The sequence below is a fragment of the Aquarana catesbeiana genome, linkage group LG09 (assembly GCF_042186555.1).
Source record: "Aquarana catesbeiana isolate 2022-GZ linkage group LG09, ASM4218655v1, whole genome shotgun sequence".
Lineage (NCBI taxonomy): Eukaryota > Metazoa > Chordata > Amphibia > Anura > Ranidae > Aquarana > Aquarana catesbeiana.
The window spans coordinates 92,068,682-92,087,563 of record NC_133332.1 but is presented as its reverse complement, the minus strand read 5'-3'; the positions used below and the strand labels follow the sequence as shown (position 1 = coordinate 92,087,563).

At 43.0% G+C, this 18,882-nt stretch overlaps 1 protein-coding gene across 2 annotated transcripts in view; it reads left to right on the top strand.

Annotated features, from left to right (window-relative positions):
* CSNK2B (casein kinase 2 beta) overlaps positions 1 to 18,882 on the top strand; it is a 28,868-nt gene that overhangs the window by 2,095 nt on the left and 7,891 nt on the right. For both annotated transcript variants that reach the window (XM_073598983.1, XM_073598982.1), the window contains exons 2-4: positions 1,595 to 1,674; positions 8,018 to 8,120; positions 10,168 to 10,283. In XM_073598983.1, coding sequence (XP_073455084.1) covers positions 1,603 to 1,674; positions 8,018 to 8,120; positions 10,168 to 10,283 — 291 coding nt within the window. In that variant the 5' untranslated portion in view covers positions 1,595 to 1,602. The remainder of the gene's footprint in view (positions 1 to 1,594; positions 1,675 to 8,017; positions 8,121 to 10,167; positions 10,284 to 18,882) is intronic.

Below are 18,882 nucleotides of genomic sequence, written 5' to 3'. Positions count from 1 at the left end.
ACTGGAGCGGGCGGGCGTTGACGGTAATACGCCGCTATTTTTAGCGTCGTTTTTGCGGAGGCTTTCGGCCGCTAGCGGGGCACATTTAATCCCTGCTAGCGGCCAGAATAGGGTTAAAACGACCCGCAAAGTGCCGCTGCAGCGGCGCTTTGCCGGCGGTTCACTGCGCTGCCCTTTCATTTCAATGTATACACCGCTCCTTCACTGCTCCAAAGATGCTGCATGCAGGAGTTTTTTTTTTAACGTCCTGCCAGCACATCGCCTCAGTGTGAAAGCACTCGGGCTTTCATACTGAGACTGCAGGGGAACCATTTTTCAGGTGCTATTTTTAGCCCAAAAGCGCTTGAAAAACGCCTCAGTGTGAAAGGGGTCTAACAGTCTTTAAAGGGTTAGTTCATCTTTACCAAAAAATTGTTTATGCAGATAAGGGGTGCCTGTAGATAAAAAAAAAAAAAAAATGTGCAGCTCTGACTAAAGATGAATAATACCCTTGCTATAGGTGTAGGCCATTTACATACCTCCCGAAGCCAGACTGGAATACTATCAGGACGTTGCTAAGTGAGGCCTAGTAATTATTATTCACCTCCACCATCATGGGAGTGAGTGCTTTCTCTGATTCAAACCCCTCACATGCGCTTTCTTTTCCCTGATGTAGTAGCTCTGAGCTCAGAGTCTGAAAGCTCACTCTTGTAATGATGGAGGTGTCCCATAATGACTAGGCCTCACTTAGCAACGTCCTAGAAGCATTCCAGTCAGGCTTCAAAAGGTATGTAAATGGCCTACATCTATACCAAGGGCATTATTCAACTTTAGTCAGAGCTGCACATTTTTTTTTTTTTTTTTATATCTACAGACACCCCTTATCTGCATAGGCAGTTTTTTGGTAAAGGTGAGCTAACAATTTAAAGCGGAGTTCCACCCAAAAATGTAACTTCCACTTTGAGGGAGGTGACCCCCTGACATGTCACATTTGGCATGTCATTTTTTTGGGGGGAGGGGGGGTTGGAGCCGGTACCCTCTTTCCAGAGGGTCCCAGCTCCCACTTCCTCCCAGCGCACCGCGGCACCGGAAGGGAGATCACCTCTCCCCCTCCCTCTCGGCAATCATCTGGGACATGTCACAGGTCCCAGATGCTTGCCCGGCCAGTCACAGCGTGGCTCGTGCATGCGCAGTGGGTGCCTGGGTGTGAAGACACAGCCGGGCGCCCGCACTTACAATTCTGGCGACGCAGAGAGGAGGGGGAGACGAGCGGGGCTTCTCTCCCCCGCATCGCTGGACCCAGGGACAGGTAAATGTCCGATTTATTAAAAGTCAGCAGCTGCAGTATTTGTAGCTGCTGACTATTAATTTTTTTTTTCAGCAGAACTCCGCTTTAAAGAAAAGTCAGGAAGACAGCGCAGCAGTGAGGGATTGGAGGGAACCCGCCAGACAGAGACACAAAGTACAGGGAACATTCAGAATGGGGGCATTATTCAACTTTAGTCAGAGCTGCCCAGTTGTGTATTTTTTTTTTTTTTTTTTTGCAGATGCCCCTTAATTGTCTTGTCAGCTTTTTGGTAAAAGTAAACTAACTTTAATGTTTGTCGATTGACAGCCTTCAAGATGAGTAGTTCAGAAGAGGTGTCCTGGATCAGCTGGTTCTGTGGATTAAGAGGCAACGAATTCTTTTGCGAGGTGAGCAATCCTAGATTTCTATCCAATAAAGATGCTTAACCGCTTCAGCCCCGGAAGATTTTACGCCCTTTATGACCAGAGCACTTTTTACAATTTGGCACTGCGTCGCTTTAACTGATAATTGCGCGGTCGTTCGCTGTACCCAAATGGAATTTGCGTCCTTTTTTCCCCACAAATAGAGCTTTCTTTTGGTGGTATTTGATCACCTCTACGGTTTTTATTTTTTTGCGCTAGAAATTTTTACTTTTTTTCCTATAATATCCCCAAAAGTTTAAAAAAAAAAAAAATAATTTCATCATCAGTTTAGGCCAATATATATTATTCTACATATTTTTGGTCAAAAAATCGCAATAAGCATATATTGATTGGTTTGCGCAAAAGTTATACCGTCTGCAAAATTTGGGAAAGATTTATGGCATTTTTAAAAGTTGTTTTACTAGTAATGGTGGTGATCTGCGATTTTTGGCAGTATTGCGACGTACAGATCGGAGACTTTTGACACTTTTTTGGGACCATTGGCATTTATACAGCGATCAGTGCTATAAAAATGCACTGATTACTGTGTAAATGTCCCTGGCAGGGAAGGGGTTAACACTAGAAGGCGATCAAGGGGTTAAATGTGTCTTCCCTCAGCATGTTCTAACTGTGTGGAGTGACTAGGAGAGGAGCCATATCGTTTTTCCTACTTAGTAGGAACAAAGGATATGGCTCCTCTGCTAGCACAGGGTTTTGTGTGTTTACACACACAAATCCACATGCTGGTGCACACGATCGCGCTCATTGGGTTGGGTTCGGCCTAGCTCTGAAGCGGCGGCCATCTTGGTACACCCGGCGGCGGCTGCTGACTCGTTAGGAAGTGACGTTTCGTCGCCGCCATCTTGCTACACCCCACACTCCTGCACAGTACTGTAATGAGAGAGTGAGAAGGGGGCAAGCAGACATCTTGTTACACCCACTGGTGACCCACCCACTCTCTGTCATTGGGTAGAGACCAGTAAGTAGCGGTGCAACGCATCAAAAAACTCATGGATCGGATTGATCCTCGGATCAGATTCACGGATCGGATCAGCAAAAAAAAACACAAATCTTGTTACACCCACCGAAGTTTTACATTTAACAGTTATTTTCAACACAAAACGGAGCTTATATGCATAAATACAGTATTTGTAGATCGGACAGACTGTTTAGATTGTTAAATTTTAAAAGCAGCAGCAAACCTGCTGACCTTGCATGGTTGCTAATGTGGCAGAACACCTCTGATTTTCACATTTAATGCTAAAAGGGACAAAGGGACACGATCTCCAATGCAAAAGTTTTTTTTTTTTTTTTTTTACTGAAAAATCTTCAAGACATATTATGTGGCAGGTACTGTACAGTTACCAGCATACCATGCTCTTCATCAGGCTGTGTGCAACAAACTGAAACAAACATCCTACCTATATACCAACACCACAAGGTGTGGCCACACAGGTGTATCCCATATCACCCCTCCTAATCTAAATTGACCCTCTCTGTGCTGTATATACACCAATCTCTGTAGACTAACACAGACATTTCACATTAATCATTTTTACTACTCTTTACCTCCCTAAACTTACTAATACCCACAAAGACAAAAAACGACGCATATATTTACATAGTTGCACAAATTCATCAAATGCAGACTTGCTTTTAAAAGTGCATCTTTTCATGACTCGTCTTCAAAGAACATTACATTTCTCTCTTCCGGGATCTCTCTGTTCAACCTAGAAAAGAGCATAGAATCAATCCTCATATCCATCATAATAAGAACAAGTATAGATCATAGTCCCTGTTCATCCCATCAGGATGCAGGGACTGTAATCTGTTCATCCACCATAACTCTCATTGTTTCAGCTTTAAAATCCTGTCACCCCCTCTCTTATCTCTATACACTTCTTCCAGAACCATAAATCGCAGATCTGAATCTTTATGTCCCTGCTCTAAAAAATGCTTCGATACTGGTAATCCAGGTTGTGTATTCTTAATGGTGTTGGGCAATCCTGTCTTTAATTTTTTGTGTAGTTTCTCCCACATAAATCAACTTGCAAGGACACATTAAAATGTAGATTGCATGTGTGAAAGCCTTTCACCATACATTTCTGACCACTGCTGGGATGTACAGTTTACATACCCTGGCAGAATTTATGATTTCTTGGCTATTTTTCAGAGAATATGAATGATAACACAAAACCTTTTCTTTCACTCATGGTTAGTGTTTGGCTGAAGCCATTTATTATCAATCAACTGTGACTTTACTCTTTTTATATCATAATCACAACAGAAACTACTCAAATGACTCTGATCAAAAGTTTACATACCCTGGTGATTTTGGGCTGATAACATGCACACAAGTTGACACAAAGGGGTTTAAATGGCTATTAAAGGTAACCATCCTCACCTGTGATCTGTTTGCTTGTAATTAGTGTGTGTGTATAAAAGATCAATGAGTTTCTGGACTCCTGACAGACCCTTGCATCCTTCATCCAGTGCTGCACTGACATTTCTGGATTCTGAGTAATGGGGAAAGCAAAAGATATGTCAAAGGATCTGCGGGAAAAGGTAGTTCAATTGTATAAAACAGAAAAGGGATATAAAAAGATATCCAAGGAATTGAGAATGCCAATCTGCAGTGTTCAAACTCTAATCAAGAAATGGAAAATAAGGGGTTCTGTTGAAACCAAACCACAGTCAGGTAGACCATTTAGAATTTCAGCCACAGCTGCCAGGAAAATTGTTCCGGATGCAAAGAAAATCCCACAAATAACTTCAGGTGAAATACAGGACTCTCTGAAAACATGTGGTGTGGCTGTTTTAAGATGCACAATAGGGAGGCACTTGAAGAAAGATGGGCTACATGGTCGAGTCGCCAGAAGAAAGCCATTACTATGCAAATGCCACAAAGTATCCCACTTACAATACGCCAAACAGCACAGAGACAAGCCTCAAACCTTCTGGCACAAAGTCATTTGGAGTGATAAGACCAAAATTTAGCTTTTTGGCCACAACCATAAATGCTTCATTTGGAGAGGAGTCAACAAGGCCTATGATAAAAGGTACACCATTCCTACTGTGAAACACTGAGATGGATCGCTGATGTTTTGGGGATGTGTGAGCTACAAAGGCACAGGAAATTTGGTCAAAATTGATGGCAAGATGTATGCAGTATGTTATCAAAAAATACTGGAGGAACATTTGCATTCATCCGCCAGGAAGCTGTGCATGGGACGTGCTTAGATATTCCAACATGGCAATGATCCAAAACACAAGGCCAAGTCGATCTGTCATTGGCTACAGCAGAATAAAGTGCAGGTTCTGGAGTGGCCATCTCAGTCTCCTGACCTCAATATCATTGAGCCACTCTGGGGAGATCTCAAACTTGCAGTTCATGCAAGACAGCCCAAGAATTTACAGGAACTGGAGGCTTTTTGCCAAGAGGAATGGGAAAGCTTTACCATCTGAGAAGATAAAGAGCCTCATCCACAAATACCACAAAAGACTTCAAGCTGTCATTGATGTTAAAGGTGGCAATACACGGTATTAAGAACTGGGTATGTAAACTTTTGATCAGGGTCATTTGGGTAGTTTCTGTTGCCATTATATAAACAAGTTCTGGCTCTCTACCTAACGATCGGTGTGTGTGCTGTGCATCCGCCAATCGGCTTCCCCTGTGAGCGAGCTGTTGGTGGGGCGCATGCACGCCCCCTACCCAGAAGTTCTGATAGGAGGGAAGGGATGGATTTTGTGTCCCTACAAAGCAGGGAATACATTTTATCTCTTCCCCTAGTAAAAGCATCTAACTCAGTATAGTAAAACACAGGCTAGGCACACAGTTAACCCTTTGATCGCCCCTGATGTTGACCCCTTCCCAGTCAGTGTCATTAGTACAGTGATAGTGCATATTTTAGTACTGATCACTGTAGTGTCACTGGTCCCAAAAATTGTCCATGTCTACCGCAATACTGCAGTCCCGCTATAAGCCGCTGATCACTGACATTACTAGTTAAAAAATAAAAATATCCCATAGTTTGTAGATGCTATAACTTTTGCACAAAACAATGAATATACGCTTATTGGGATTCTTATTTTATTTTTTCACACCCAGAACAAAATGGAGTTGTGCTGGGTGGCGCTCAGTCATTCATAGGCAGCTTTGTTTTCACTGAATTGAGGCGGAGAGGAAGGCAGATCACATCACAATCTCTGACTCGGCCAATACAAAACTGCCTATGAATGGCTGAGCACCACTCAGCACAACACCCTTTTGTTCCAGTTGTGAGATGAGAAGTTCTCGTCCCACTGCCAGAACACAAGGCTTTATACTATATATAGCTTGAGCTTATACAGCATGCCTAGTGGGCAAACTTGTTCGTTTGTTTGGGCCAGCTTGCTAAACCAAACTTTTTTTTTTTTTTTGCTTTGGATGCAGTACGAAAAGGGAACCCCCACCTCATGGCTTTTATTGCTGTCTGCCCTCACTAAGCAGATTCACTCTGTGGTGGCCATTGTTACCAATACAGAAATTATTGGGGAAAATGCAACATTTTGAGTTGTCATCAGCACGGGAATTCAGGATAAATTTCTCAAGAGGGACACTTGTTCTGGCAACACCTATGGAGGGGTTTCCTCTCACTTCTGTTTGTGTTGACAGAATTTTAAATGAAATCTACCCAATGGGATAACCTGACAGGGATTTTACACACATACACGGTCTCTTTTTGTTTGTTTTTTTGCCGCAAGAGTGCGCAAATTCTCAGATCTGTTGTCTCTTGGGGAGATGAGACATGGATATTCCATGAGTCTCATGTCACACTTACCTTTGCAAGTAACAAGGAAGAGACAGGTGCAAAGAAGGGAAAAAAAATGTTTTGTTTAAATATTGGGGAGGATTTGAATGTTTGTTTTTTTCCTTTTAAATATCCCCTTCACTATCCAAAATGGAGAATAAAAAGGTTTTGGCTTTTGATATACTTTAACTGCTTGCCGCCCGCCGACTGTCAAATGACGGCTGGGCGGTGCAGCTCTCGCTCTGGAACGACGTCCTATGACGGTGTCCCAGAATGGAAGCTTTTGCGCGCCCGTGCCGTGTTGCTAGGACACAAGCTCTTTAATCATGTGATCTGCTGTGTCCAATCACAGCCGATCACATGTAAACACGGAGATGCCGGTAATCGGTCCTCCTCGCCTTACACTGACTGTGTGTGTGTGTGTGTGTGGCGAGGAGAGCCAATCAGCGGCATCTCCACGCAGGGGGACATCTAGGGATGTGCAGCATATCAGTGCCTCCTCATCAGTGCCCATAAGTGCCACCTCATGAGTGCCCACTAGTTCAGCCTTTCAGTGCCGCCTCATCAGTGCACATCAGTGAAGGCGAAAAATTACTTAGTTACAAAATTTACTGTCGGGAAAAAAAGTAAAAAAAGTTTTTTTTTTTTTTTCACAATTTTTTTTTTTTTTTTTTTGTAAAAAAAATAAAAAACCCAGCAGTGATTAAATACCACCAAAAGAAAGCTCTATTTGTGTGAAGAAAATTATAAAAAAATTTGTTTGGGTACAGTGTAGCCCGACCGCGCAATTGTGATTCAAAGTGTGACAGCGCTGAAAAAATGACCTGGGCAGGAAGTGAGGTGTAAGTGTCTGGTAGGCAAGTGGTTAAAGAGCATCTGAAGCTGAAACATTTTGAGGGGAAGATGAGAACCCCTTTCAGGGTTTTTTTTTTTGCGGTCTGTGCCTCCACTGTAAGGAGACATCCGCTCTATTTGACCTGTTGACCATTGGCACTGGGACAGATTGTGATGATAAATCCAAAATCTTACAGTTGTCACCGGAGCCAGACGAAGGAGGAAATGCTTTGCTGGGTACACTGGTTTTAGTGACGGCTCTCTGAGGGCATTTCCTCTCATGTTTGAAAGATTACCCATCACTTTGTCTTCACAACAGGAAGTGAAGGGAAATCTCCCCAGTGGGACACAGACAAAATAGAACTTTACAGAGTTTTACCCATTCCTTACACTATCCAAAAATGAAAACCATGTTTTGATTTTAGATACACTTCTGTGTTTTCCAACCACTGCTTTTACATCTCAGTCCCTTTTTGTTCTAAGGCATAGCCCTATCTCTGAAGGCCAGGCTGGAAATCGCTCCCTATACGATGTCTGAGGCCGTCTTCATGATGCTAGGCCCTGAGTGCAATCCAGGCTTTGTAGACTGAGCAGATAGCCCATGATTAGTATTTCCCACTTCTAGTTCTGCACATGACTTAAGGAGTTGCCATAGAACACTTGTGAACTCTACTTGTATAACTTTTGTCTTTTTGTTTTTATAGGTAGATGAAGATTACATTCAAGATAAATTCAACTTGACTGGACTGAATGAACAGGTTCCACATTATAGACAGGCACTAGATATGATTTTGGATCTGGAGCCAGGTCAGTGTGCATGTTTATACAAGAACTTGGATATAAAAACTGTTCTTTGTGACCTTGCAATGTGTTAATTATGTAGAAGCAGATGCTATGAAAAAGCAATATAAATGGGTACAAATATTCTGTTGTGCCTAGAGGAGAAAAACGGCTGTCTACCAAAAGCTTCAGGTCTCTTATGATTTGCTATGTAGTAGTGTCGGTGCTCCCCTCCACACAATTCAAAAGCAAGCAGTCTTTTTATGCTTGTTTTTACCCATGAGTCACACGTTTTTTTTTTTTACAGTTGGAAAAATGTGTGAATCTTGGGGGTGTATGTATAAATGTTTTATACAGGTCTCACGCTGTCATTGTTCAACTCTGCAGCTTGCCTCATTTATATTTCCATATTGCACAGAATGCTTTCCATGCAGGATCCTGAATCCCAGATCTCACATGCAATGATGACATATCATTTAATACATTTTTGCAGCTTTCCACATTCCTGTATCGCACAGAAAAAAATCCATAGTCTGCTTCAAACCATTGTCTTCTGTTACTTTTGCAGATTAATCAAAAATCAACACAGTACCTTTGTGCAGCTATTCCTATCCTCACATCTTACCAGTGCAGAAAATAAGTCCACACTGCTCTTGTTGGTTTGTAATTTGTAAGGCAAGGTGACTGTGTGTTTGCTAAGGGAATCCCCCGACCCCCCCCCCCCCCCCCCTCCATATACTAGAGCTGCACGATTCTGGCTAATGAGAATCACAATTTTTTTGCTTACAAGATAGATCACGATTCTCGCGGCGTAACATCATCTTTCACATTAAAACAAAAAAAAATTGGGCTAACTTTATTGTTTCGTTTTTTTGTTTGTTTTTTTTTTTTATTCATTGAAGTGTATTTTTTGCCAAAAAATTGCGTTTGAAAGACTGCTGGGCAAATGCAGTGTGACATAAAATATTACAGCAATTGACGTTTTATTCCCTAGGGTCTCTGCTAAAATATATATAATGTTTGGGGGTTCCAAGTAATTTTCTAGCAAAAAATATTGATTTTAACTTAAGTGGCAGAAAAAGATTTAGACTTTAAGTGGTTAAACTTCCTGCATTTACAGGTTGTTAAAAACTTGGCAGACTGCCTGCATTTTTTCTTTACACACAGAAGTTTATCTCTTTGATCTAAGAAGGAAGAGTTGGTTAAGATGTTTCATGTTAAAAACTTGGCAGACTGCCCAGATGTTTTCTTTTGACAGCTGAGTGAGCAGATAAGTCTCCACTTTTTATATGAAAGAATTGGCAAACTCTGCAATAGGCAAACTCCGCAATAGAGATCGTCAGGGGGGTTGAATCGAGATCACAACTTTTTTAACGAATAATTGTGCAGCTCTACCATATACTCTCCTTGCCTGCATCCCCTCAGTTTCTTGCTATTCTGCACCTGGGTCTGAGATCGGCTGTGTTCATGGCTTGTGAGTTCTAAAACCACTCCCCTGGTCATGTGAAAATACTTGGTCACAGTGATTGTCTGCTAGGCCCGAGCAGTGTCACAGGAGCAGGTCACATGCTTTCCCCAGGTAAGTTCCAGGTACCCTCACTAGGCTGCGGTGGAAAAAGGGAGCTGTGCAGCTGAGCACTGCTAAGGTTAGTTTGTGGGAGAGAGGGGCTTTTTCTAGAGACCTTGTCTACCTTGCCTTACGTGCAGGGTTACTGTCTCTCTAAGTGGGCTTCTTTGAAGCTTGTTTAATACCAATACTGTTGTGTAAAATCTTTTGGGTTATTTACTAAATCTGTTACATTTACGCTTTCTTTTGTAGACTTGTCAGGCCTGTATTGATGAAGCTGTTGGTGCCCCAGTCCAGTCATTGGTTTTATCTTCTATGACATACCTGAACTTGTAATTGCTGAACCACAGGCTGCATTTATAATGCTTGTTTTATATACCAAAGTCTGCCCAGCCAATGTTATAATAGTTGTTACTATCCAATGTTAATCCTATATAGTTTGTCAGGTTGAAAAAGACATGTCCTATGAACCAAAAATGTATTTTGTTCTTGTATTGTCCTTTTCAGATGAGGAACTAGAGGATAATCCGAATCAGAGTGATCTAATCGAACAAGCTGCAGAAATGCTTTATGGGCTGATCCATGCTCGCTATATACTGACTAACCGCGGCATTGCCCAAATGGTAAGAAATTTGTACATGTGGAAATATATTTATTTTTGTTAGGTAGAAAGTGAAACTTTAACACCAAAATGAATCGAGGCAGACCTCCACAGATGCAATCCTTAACTTCTTTTTGCTCACCACTAGTCTATTCAGCTGTTGCGAGTGAAAGGAAAGTCCTGTGTGAGCTATACTTTGTCGTAGCTTACACGGTGCTATGGACTTTCCATGTGACATTGATGATTGCCACAGTACTGTCACATGAGGCTTGGACTCTACTAATCACAAGAGCTGGTTAAAATGTATATAATAGAAGGCCCTGATTTTTTTTTTTTTTTTTTTTTCTCTACTAGCTCATTATACCTTTTTTGTCTTGCAGGGTTTTTTTTTTCCCCCTGAGGTTTACAACCTCTAATAATAAAAGTCAGCAGCTACAGTATTATCTGCTGACATTTTTTTCTGAAGGAGCTTGGAGCTCCTCTTTAACTGGTCTCTTTTCTATTAACAATACCAAGCTTTCTCATATGCACATTGAACCGCTCCAGAGGTGAAATTTTGAGGGGAATCCCGGAGTTCAGCTTTAACACGTTTTTTCATAGTTTTTCTAGAGGGTACGAGTGTATGTCTAGGCAAAAAAAAAATATTCAGTATGTGTACACTTCATGCACTTTTTCTCTGTCTTATCTCTGTGTGACATCTAATGCACTAAAATCACAAGCTGTGTTGTCAGCGTTACTGGACTACAGAACACCTCTCTTTATGTTGTGGAAATGGAAAGGGAGGCGTTTAGTAGTCCAGTTGTGGTGAACTAGCTGGGGCTGACAACACTCCTTGAAAATATAGTGCAGTAGAGGCAGTACTCTCAGGTCACTACAAGAAGTTAGGGGCTTGTTCGATTTCTGAAAGGATCAGCAAGTAATTTTTTGTACCTGCAGTGTTTTCAAAAAGCAAATGTGCATATATTACAGTAATGTACTGAGGGTTTGTTTTTTGTTTTTTTTCACCTAGATATTCCGCTTAAAGCGGAGATCTGCCCACTGCTGCAAAAATTAAAAGCCAGCATCTGCATACTGCAGCTGCTTATTTTTAATAATCGGACACTTGCCTGTCCTGGAGTCCAGGCTGATGTTTCCATCAGCTGTCGGGTGCATGCCGCCTCCATTGCGAGTAAGGGAACCTGGCAGTGAAGCGTTACGACTTCACACCGGGAATCCTACTGCACATGCGCGAGGCTCCGCTCCTCTCTCCTACTGGCCCGGCGGACGAGGAAGGAGGAGGGAGCCCGGGCGGTGACGTTAATACCGGCTGAGGCTCCCGGAAGTGGGAACAGGATACCTGTGAAAGACAGGTATCCTCCCCCCCCAACCCCCCCCCCCCCCCCCCCCCCCCGAAAGGTGCCTAATGTGGCACCGAAGGGGGGGAGGAGTACAACTAGCGGAAGTTCCACTTTTGGGTGGAACTCCGCTTTAAGGGAAGTGTTATTCCTCAACTCAGGGTCTGTTGTAGTGACCATATACCAGGACCAAAGGCTCCCTCTATCACAACCTCAGAAACATGAGAGCTCACCCTGTTCTTTCTGCTAACATCATCACACCCTCCTTGCAGAGTTTGCAGGTTTTTAGATCATGGCTGGGAATACTCCATCTACAAAGACCAATAACCCAGTCCTACTGAATGATTTACTTCAGTCAATAGTTTCCCATCAAGCACCTGTTCTGTTCCTTCTATAGTAATGGCCGCTTGCTTGATGATGTGTTGAAATGCTATGTAGGAAGGTTTTTTTTGGGAACGTCTCCCATACATTTTTTAGATCGTAGAATTTCTGTACTGTTTGTATGCAAAAAAAAAATGCATGCGTCTTAATAGGCAGTACACAAAATAATTCTGATACAATAAGTCATGACAACTGTTTAAGACTGGGTTCTCATTTGTGTAGTATGGTAATGTTTGTCAACATGCACTGTGTTAAAGCAGTGCATTTATTTTTATTTTCAGTAGGTTATTTGAGTATACAAAAAAAAGAAGAGAACAACATTGCATTTTGTATGTGTTTAAGTACAATAGAGAAGTAAAGAGTCTTTACTAGACGACATGTGTTGAATGCCTGATAGAAAAAATCTGAAATAAGACCAGGAGTTTAGAGGAGGAGACAACCTCCATCGCCCGATACCCCAAATGGGATTTAACTGTGTCGTCATTACATGCTAACTAGTGGTTAATGGAAAACTGTATAACTTGACAAACCAGCAAAGGCCCCAAGGCCTGTAGTAGGCATTGAACCGGATGGTACAAATATAAACTGTCTCAGAAGCATCCATGCAACGAATCCACTGAGACAGAAAGTAAAACTGTAGCATAAGGTAGAACTATGTATAGATGGGTGGCACCCCAAAATTTTTAGGGTGGGAAAGAGGTCCAGAACAACAGCCCCATCCTGTAGGATTCGGCATAGTCCCCTGGGGGGAAAAAAAATCTACCACAGAGATATATCGTGGGTAAGCTTTTGAAGCCCTTTAACAAGGCTCCGGGCTTACCAGAGCAAATAGGTGCCCTATAAAATTAGAAATTACCGGGGAAACAACCAATGAGTCTTTATAAGAATAACCCTAGGTCATTTCACTAGGGGACCTAGTGAAAAAGGGATAAAGTGGAAAGGTAGAAAGGAAGAAGAGAGGAGCAACAAAGAGTTGACAAAGTGCCCGATCCTATACATCCCCCTGTTGAGCCACCAGTTAAAGGCCCTTATATCCATACCCGGGGGGAATAGAGGATTGCGGAAAAGATGAGATAGTGGGTGCCAAGTGGAGATCAGGTGTGCGTTGTTAAGGCAATGCCATATCACTAGGGAGTGGGAGTGTGTGGTAGTCATAATGGCAGGTCTGACTTTATGAGGGCACCAGAGCAGGTAGTCTAAAGTGTTGGGAGTTATCGCTTGTCTTTCTATGTGAACCCAGTCTGGGTATGCCGATTCGGAGTAAATGTTAGAGTTGGGTCGGTTGTGCTGCTTGGTAGTACCAAAGAAGGTTTGGGAGCCCCCCCTCCCCCTTTGTCCCTAGGTCGATAAAGGGTCTCCCTGGCAACTCTATGCCCTTTTGTGCCCCAAAAAAATTTTACAATTTTCGATTGAAATTTTCGTAAGTGATCTTTCGATATTCGAATGGGAAGTGACCGGAAGAGTTAGAGGATGCTCTGTAAAACAGTCATTTTCACCGAATTAACCCTGCCCAACCAGGAGAGATTCATTTTGTTCCAATGTGTGAGGTCTTCCTCCAATTTACGGTATGTTGGGGGAAAGTTGGCCGCATATAGTCGGTCCACTGAGGCTGCCATATTGACCCCCAAATAGGGAATGACCGTATCGCTCCATATGAATTGAAATTTGTCCTATAATCGTGATACTAAATGATCAGGGAGATTTATATTCAACACCCTTGATTTTCTGTAGTTCACTTTAAGGCCTGAGATTGTGCCAAAGTTGTCCAGCAATTTGCAGATGTTGGGGAGCGAGGTTAGTGGTGAGGTTATAAAGAGCAGAATGTCATCTGCAAAAAGTGCACGTTTGTGGCCCACACCTGACCACATGTATATCCGGGTGATTCCTAATAGCTATAGCAAGTGTTTTGATAACGATAGCAAAAATTAGTGGAGGTAAAGGGCATCCCTGCCTAGTCCCCCTGAAGATCGGGAAGGAGTCTGAGTGGTATCCCTGTAGTCTTATTTTATCTTCACGGTTGGAGTAGAGGGACCCGATCACATTCATAAAGGAGTGGCCAAAGCCCCATTGGTGTAGGATTGTGACCAGAAGACAGAATCAAATGCCTTCTGGAGGTCCAGGGAGAGTAGGAAACCTGTTTGGGGGGGGGGGGGGGAGCTGCCATCCCAACCGGACCTCAGGAGGGAAATAATGTCAATTGCTCTTCTGATTTGATCAGAACCCTGTCTTCCTGGAATAAAGCTGACCTGGTCCTTATGGACATAAAGGTTAATAAGAGGAGATACGGTCTGCTAGGATCTTGTTTAAGATTTTAAGATAATTATATATCACTGATATGGGGCTGTAGTTGGCAACTAAGCTAGGGTCTTTACCCGGCTTGGGGATCACTGAGATGAAGGCAGAGTTTAAGGTCTTATCCAATTGAGATCCTTTACGAAGCTCATTAAAAAAGTGGGCCAAGTGGGGGGAAAGGGTGGGGGCAAAGTGTTTTTTAGTAGGGAGTCGAGAAGCCATCCGGCCCAGCAGCCGATTGATTTTTTTTTAATGACCTGTAAGACTTCTTCTGCAGGTATCGGTGCTTCTAATCTGTCCCTGTGGTGATCCTTGAGCTTGGGGAGTGTAAGTGAGTTCAGAAAGGATGCCAATGAGTCATCGGGGCAGATTTTCCCTCACTATACAATTTCCTATCGAAGTCATGGAAAGCTTCCATAATTTTTTGGGGGTTTTGAGAGAGAGTTTCACTTCCTAGTTTGATTTTGGGTAAGGCGTGTGACCTCATTTTAGGGGTCAATCTGGCTGCCAATAGAGATCCTGGTTTATCCCTCTGGCGGTAGTGGCGGGCCCCACTCCAGTGTAAGCTTTTTTCCACAATAGCAGTAAGGGCTAAGTTTAGGGCTGTACGTGCGTTATCCAGTCGTGCAATTGGTACTAATGTAGGGTTACTTTTGTGCCTTTTTGTTAAGTAAATTCTTTTTCTAACTGCTCTATGTCCTTCTGTCTAGCCTTGTGTAGCCTCAACGCCATTTGGGTAAGTTTATCCCCTAATGGTGGCCTTATGAGCTGCCCATAACGAAATCGGGGAGACATTTGTCACATCATTTAATAAGAAGTATTCCGTAATACTCTCTTCTATTTTGCATGCATGGACCAGATTACTAAAGATTGAGGAATTCAGTATCCAATTACCTCTCCTTTTTGGTCCTGTCGGTTTCCCCAATATCAGGAAGAGTAGAGTCTTTTATGTAGGATCTAGTCACTAATGGGATATCCGTTGCCGAAAGGAAGAAGTGGTCAATTCTTGCAAATTAATTATGGGGGGGTAGAGAAGTAAGTATAATCCCTCAACGTCTGGTTGACCTCTCTCCAGATGTCAACTAATCCCTGATGGAAGATCTGTCTAACTACCTTAAGGCTCTGTCTGGTGGGCTGTAAGAGGTCCCTACCTAAGGGGCGGGTTTTGTCTAGCCCTGCATCAAAGGCAACATTGGAGGTCCCCCCCCCCCATAAATTACAGTGCCGTCCGTCAATTGGTTTAGGGTGCGAAATAGGGAAGAATTGCGACTGACCCTTGTTTGGGGCATAGTTAGGAGACCAGGGAGTAGAGTTGACCGTCAATGAGGCCCTTGACAAGTAAGAATCTACCTTCCGGATCCTTGAATTCAGAAGTGAGAGAGAAATTACAAGAACTGGAAAAAATAAATATTGTCACCCCTTTAGTTTTGGTTTCCGCGTTAGGGAGTCGGAATTTGGGGTAAATATATGAGGGGGAGTAGGAATAAGGAAGATGTGTCTCCTGTAAAAATAGTATATCAATTTTCTGGGTATGGTAATACTGAGAAAATTTCTGGCGTTTAACTGGTAGATTCATCCCTTGAACATTGTGTGAGGCAATGCGTAAGGAAGGGTTTGGTGTGAAAGTATCGACCATGGAACAACCTGGTATGGAATGCCAGTGAATACCAGTCACTTACCCCCAACCTGGTGCGAGTTCCGGGGAGGAATATAAGGAGCCCATTCACTTTGTTGTTAGGAGTCCAGGATGGAAGCGAGGTCACCCAGGTCACTAGGAGGAAGAGAAAGTTAGTACAGTAGAAAAGATCCAGAAGGAAGGGATAAAAGAACAAAAGACAACACAAAGGGCAAAGGCGCGATAAATCCGCCATACCCTTAAATATAAGAACGTTTCCCTTCTAGCCAGAAGGGAAATCCTGACCAGGAGAGGTGATAAGTCCGTGTCTCTGAGGGCAGGAGGAGGTGCAATAGTACTGCTCCGGCCGCAGCACTCCTTTGTGAGAAACTAGGAAAATTGCTGAAACTTTGGCAACATCGCCAACACCTGTAAAAAAAAATACAATCGCGTGATGCCGCTGATTGTTAGGAGCGTTGAAGGGGACCGAGCTCCGTGACTATGCGTCCATCTTCCGGAGTTCCGCACATGCGCCTCCACATTTATTTTTAACTGACTGCTGACACACCTGATCACAGCAAAAACTGTACCTGACCTTTAGTGGCGTGCTGCAGCACAGTTGTATTGTAAAAATGAATGGCACCCCAGCATGGCGACACAATAGGGGGAACTGCTGCTTACTTGTTTCTGTGGTCAAATCAGTGGAAGATCACTTCTGATCATGTTCCTTCACCATTCCCTTGTGGGCTAAGACTGGGTGACTGTTGCAAGACAGGAGCTCCTCTGGCCCACTGTCTAACTTGCCTGTACTGGATATGTGTTTCCTTATACCGCACAGCTACAACACCCACTGTCTGGGTTTTCTGTGCTGTGGGATGCCTTTTATTTTCTTCTAAAGCCTTATGCTGTATGAAAAAAAAACTGTATGATTTTCCATAATGCAGATACCAGTGTACAAAAAACTCCAGTCCCAAAAAAATGTATGTAGTGTTGTGTTTTTTTTTTTTCTTTAATAGCACGGCAGTTTTTGGTTCAAAAATTGTAACCACCTTTGGAAAGGTTGCTAATATTCAGACTTTCTGATTATCCAAACCAGAAACTTGGATGATTTGTTGTCTGAGCCAGTCCGGCTTTAAAGTGATACTAAACACACACTGTTTGCTGTTTAATTTACATTTGTCCCTTCTATTTCTGTATGTGGATGATTGCACTGTAATTATCTTTTGGGCAAGAAGCTATCGGCAAAACAGGTTGATGTTTCCCTCGTGTCATGGATTGTAGACTACCTGACAGGAAGACCACAGTATGTGCATTTGCAAGACTTTGTGTCAGGGTGATCAGCAATTTTGGGGTTCCACAGGGGACAGTTCTCTCTCCCTTCCTTTCTTTTTACTGTCTACACCACTAATTTCAGCTACCAGACAGTCTTGCCATCTTCAGAAGTTTTCTGATGACTTTGTGGTAGTGGGATGTATCAGGGATGGGGAAGAGACTGAGTATAGGACTGTGGTGGAGAACTTTGTTACATGGTGTGAGGTTAATCATCTATCTAAATGTGACAAAGACGAGCTGGTTGTGGATTTCAGAAAGAGGAAGCTACCAGTGACCCCAATCTTTATCCATGGATGTGGAGGTAGTAGAGAGTTACAAGTATCTGGGGGTACATATAGATAATAAGCTGGACTGGAGCAAGAACACTGAGGTGCCCTATAGGAAGTGCCAGAGCCGTCTCTACTTTTTGAGGAGACTGAGGTCCTTTAACATCTGCCAGATGATGCTGAAGGTGTTTTGAGTCTGTGGTGGCCAGAGCTCTCCTGTATGCAGTGGCATGCTGGGAAAGCGGGCTTGGGGTGTCCGACACCAACAGACTCAACAAACTGATTCGCTAGGCCAGTGATGTTGGATTGGAATTCGGAGTCTTTTACAACAGTGTTGGAGAGGAGAACGTTGTTCAAGTTACGTTCTATCTTAGACAACTCCTCTTAGACAATTGTCCATACAAATATATATATTTGAAATCTAATCTTTAGTATTTTTTGGCAATAACATGGTTTGTGCGGGTTTCAGACAATCACAGGCTGTGTCACGTCCCTCCAGCCTGTGTTTTACAATATTATAGGGGGTGAAGCCTCCATCAATTTACATGTAATATCCTGCCCTCATTGTGTTTAGCTGGTTAGTGGGCATGGAGAAGGGAGAGAGGGAATGGATTGTCATTTACCACTGTGTATATGCCCACATGTGTGGCTCTATAGTTACGTGGGCTGCTCAGATGTGATGGGGAGGAAATGGTTAGGGGTAGAAATACATGGAAAATGGAGTTTGTGCACTAGCTGCTAACATTGCTCTACAAAATCCCCAACTGCAGTGGGCACATGGACAGGAGGGGGAGACAAGAACAGCAGGATCAACCAGGTTTCTTGCAGAATACAGAAAATTAATCTCATAGTGACTGAGTAAGTATGAACAGCATAGAATACACCATTTGTTGATAGTTTTTAATGACACTTTAGTCTCGGTTCACATATATGCGTTGCAGGAACCAGCACAATTCCTGTGCGGGTTCCCGCATCACATATGATTCGCAGACAGTTCACACTGCCCTCCGAGAACCACTGCGGGTATCAGTAGAAAGTTAATGACACCCCCAGATTCGTTCGCAGATCACAGTGCAAACTGTGAAATGGTGCAGGGCTCAGATCGCATAGGTGTGAACACCCATACAGTCCGATTCCAGTACAGACCAAAAAAAGGGCCCTGCACCATTTTGGTGAGAATCCAATGCGATTTCAGACAGTTTGTATGGCTGAATTCGCATTGCACAGACCTTGCATGTGATATTAATGCAGTGTGAATCACATGTGCACAAGTGTGAACCCATCTTTGAGGTCAGAAGAAAGGATGGTGAGTCTGAGTCCACCACCGACCACCTTTTACATCTGTGACACTCTCAGGACAAGGAATAGCCTATAAAAACCTTTTCATTTTATTTCTTCTAT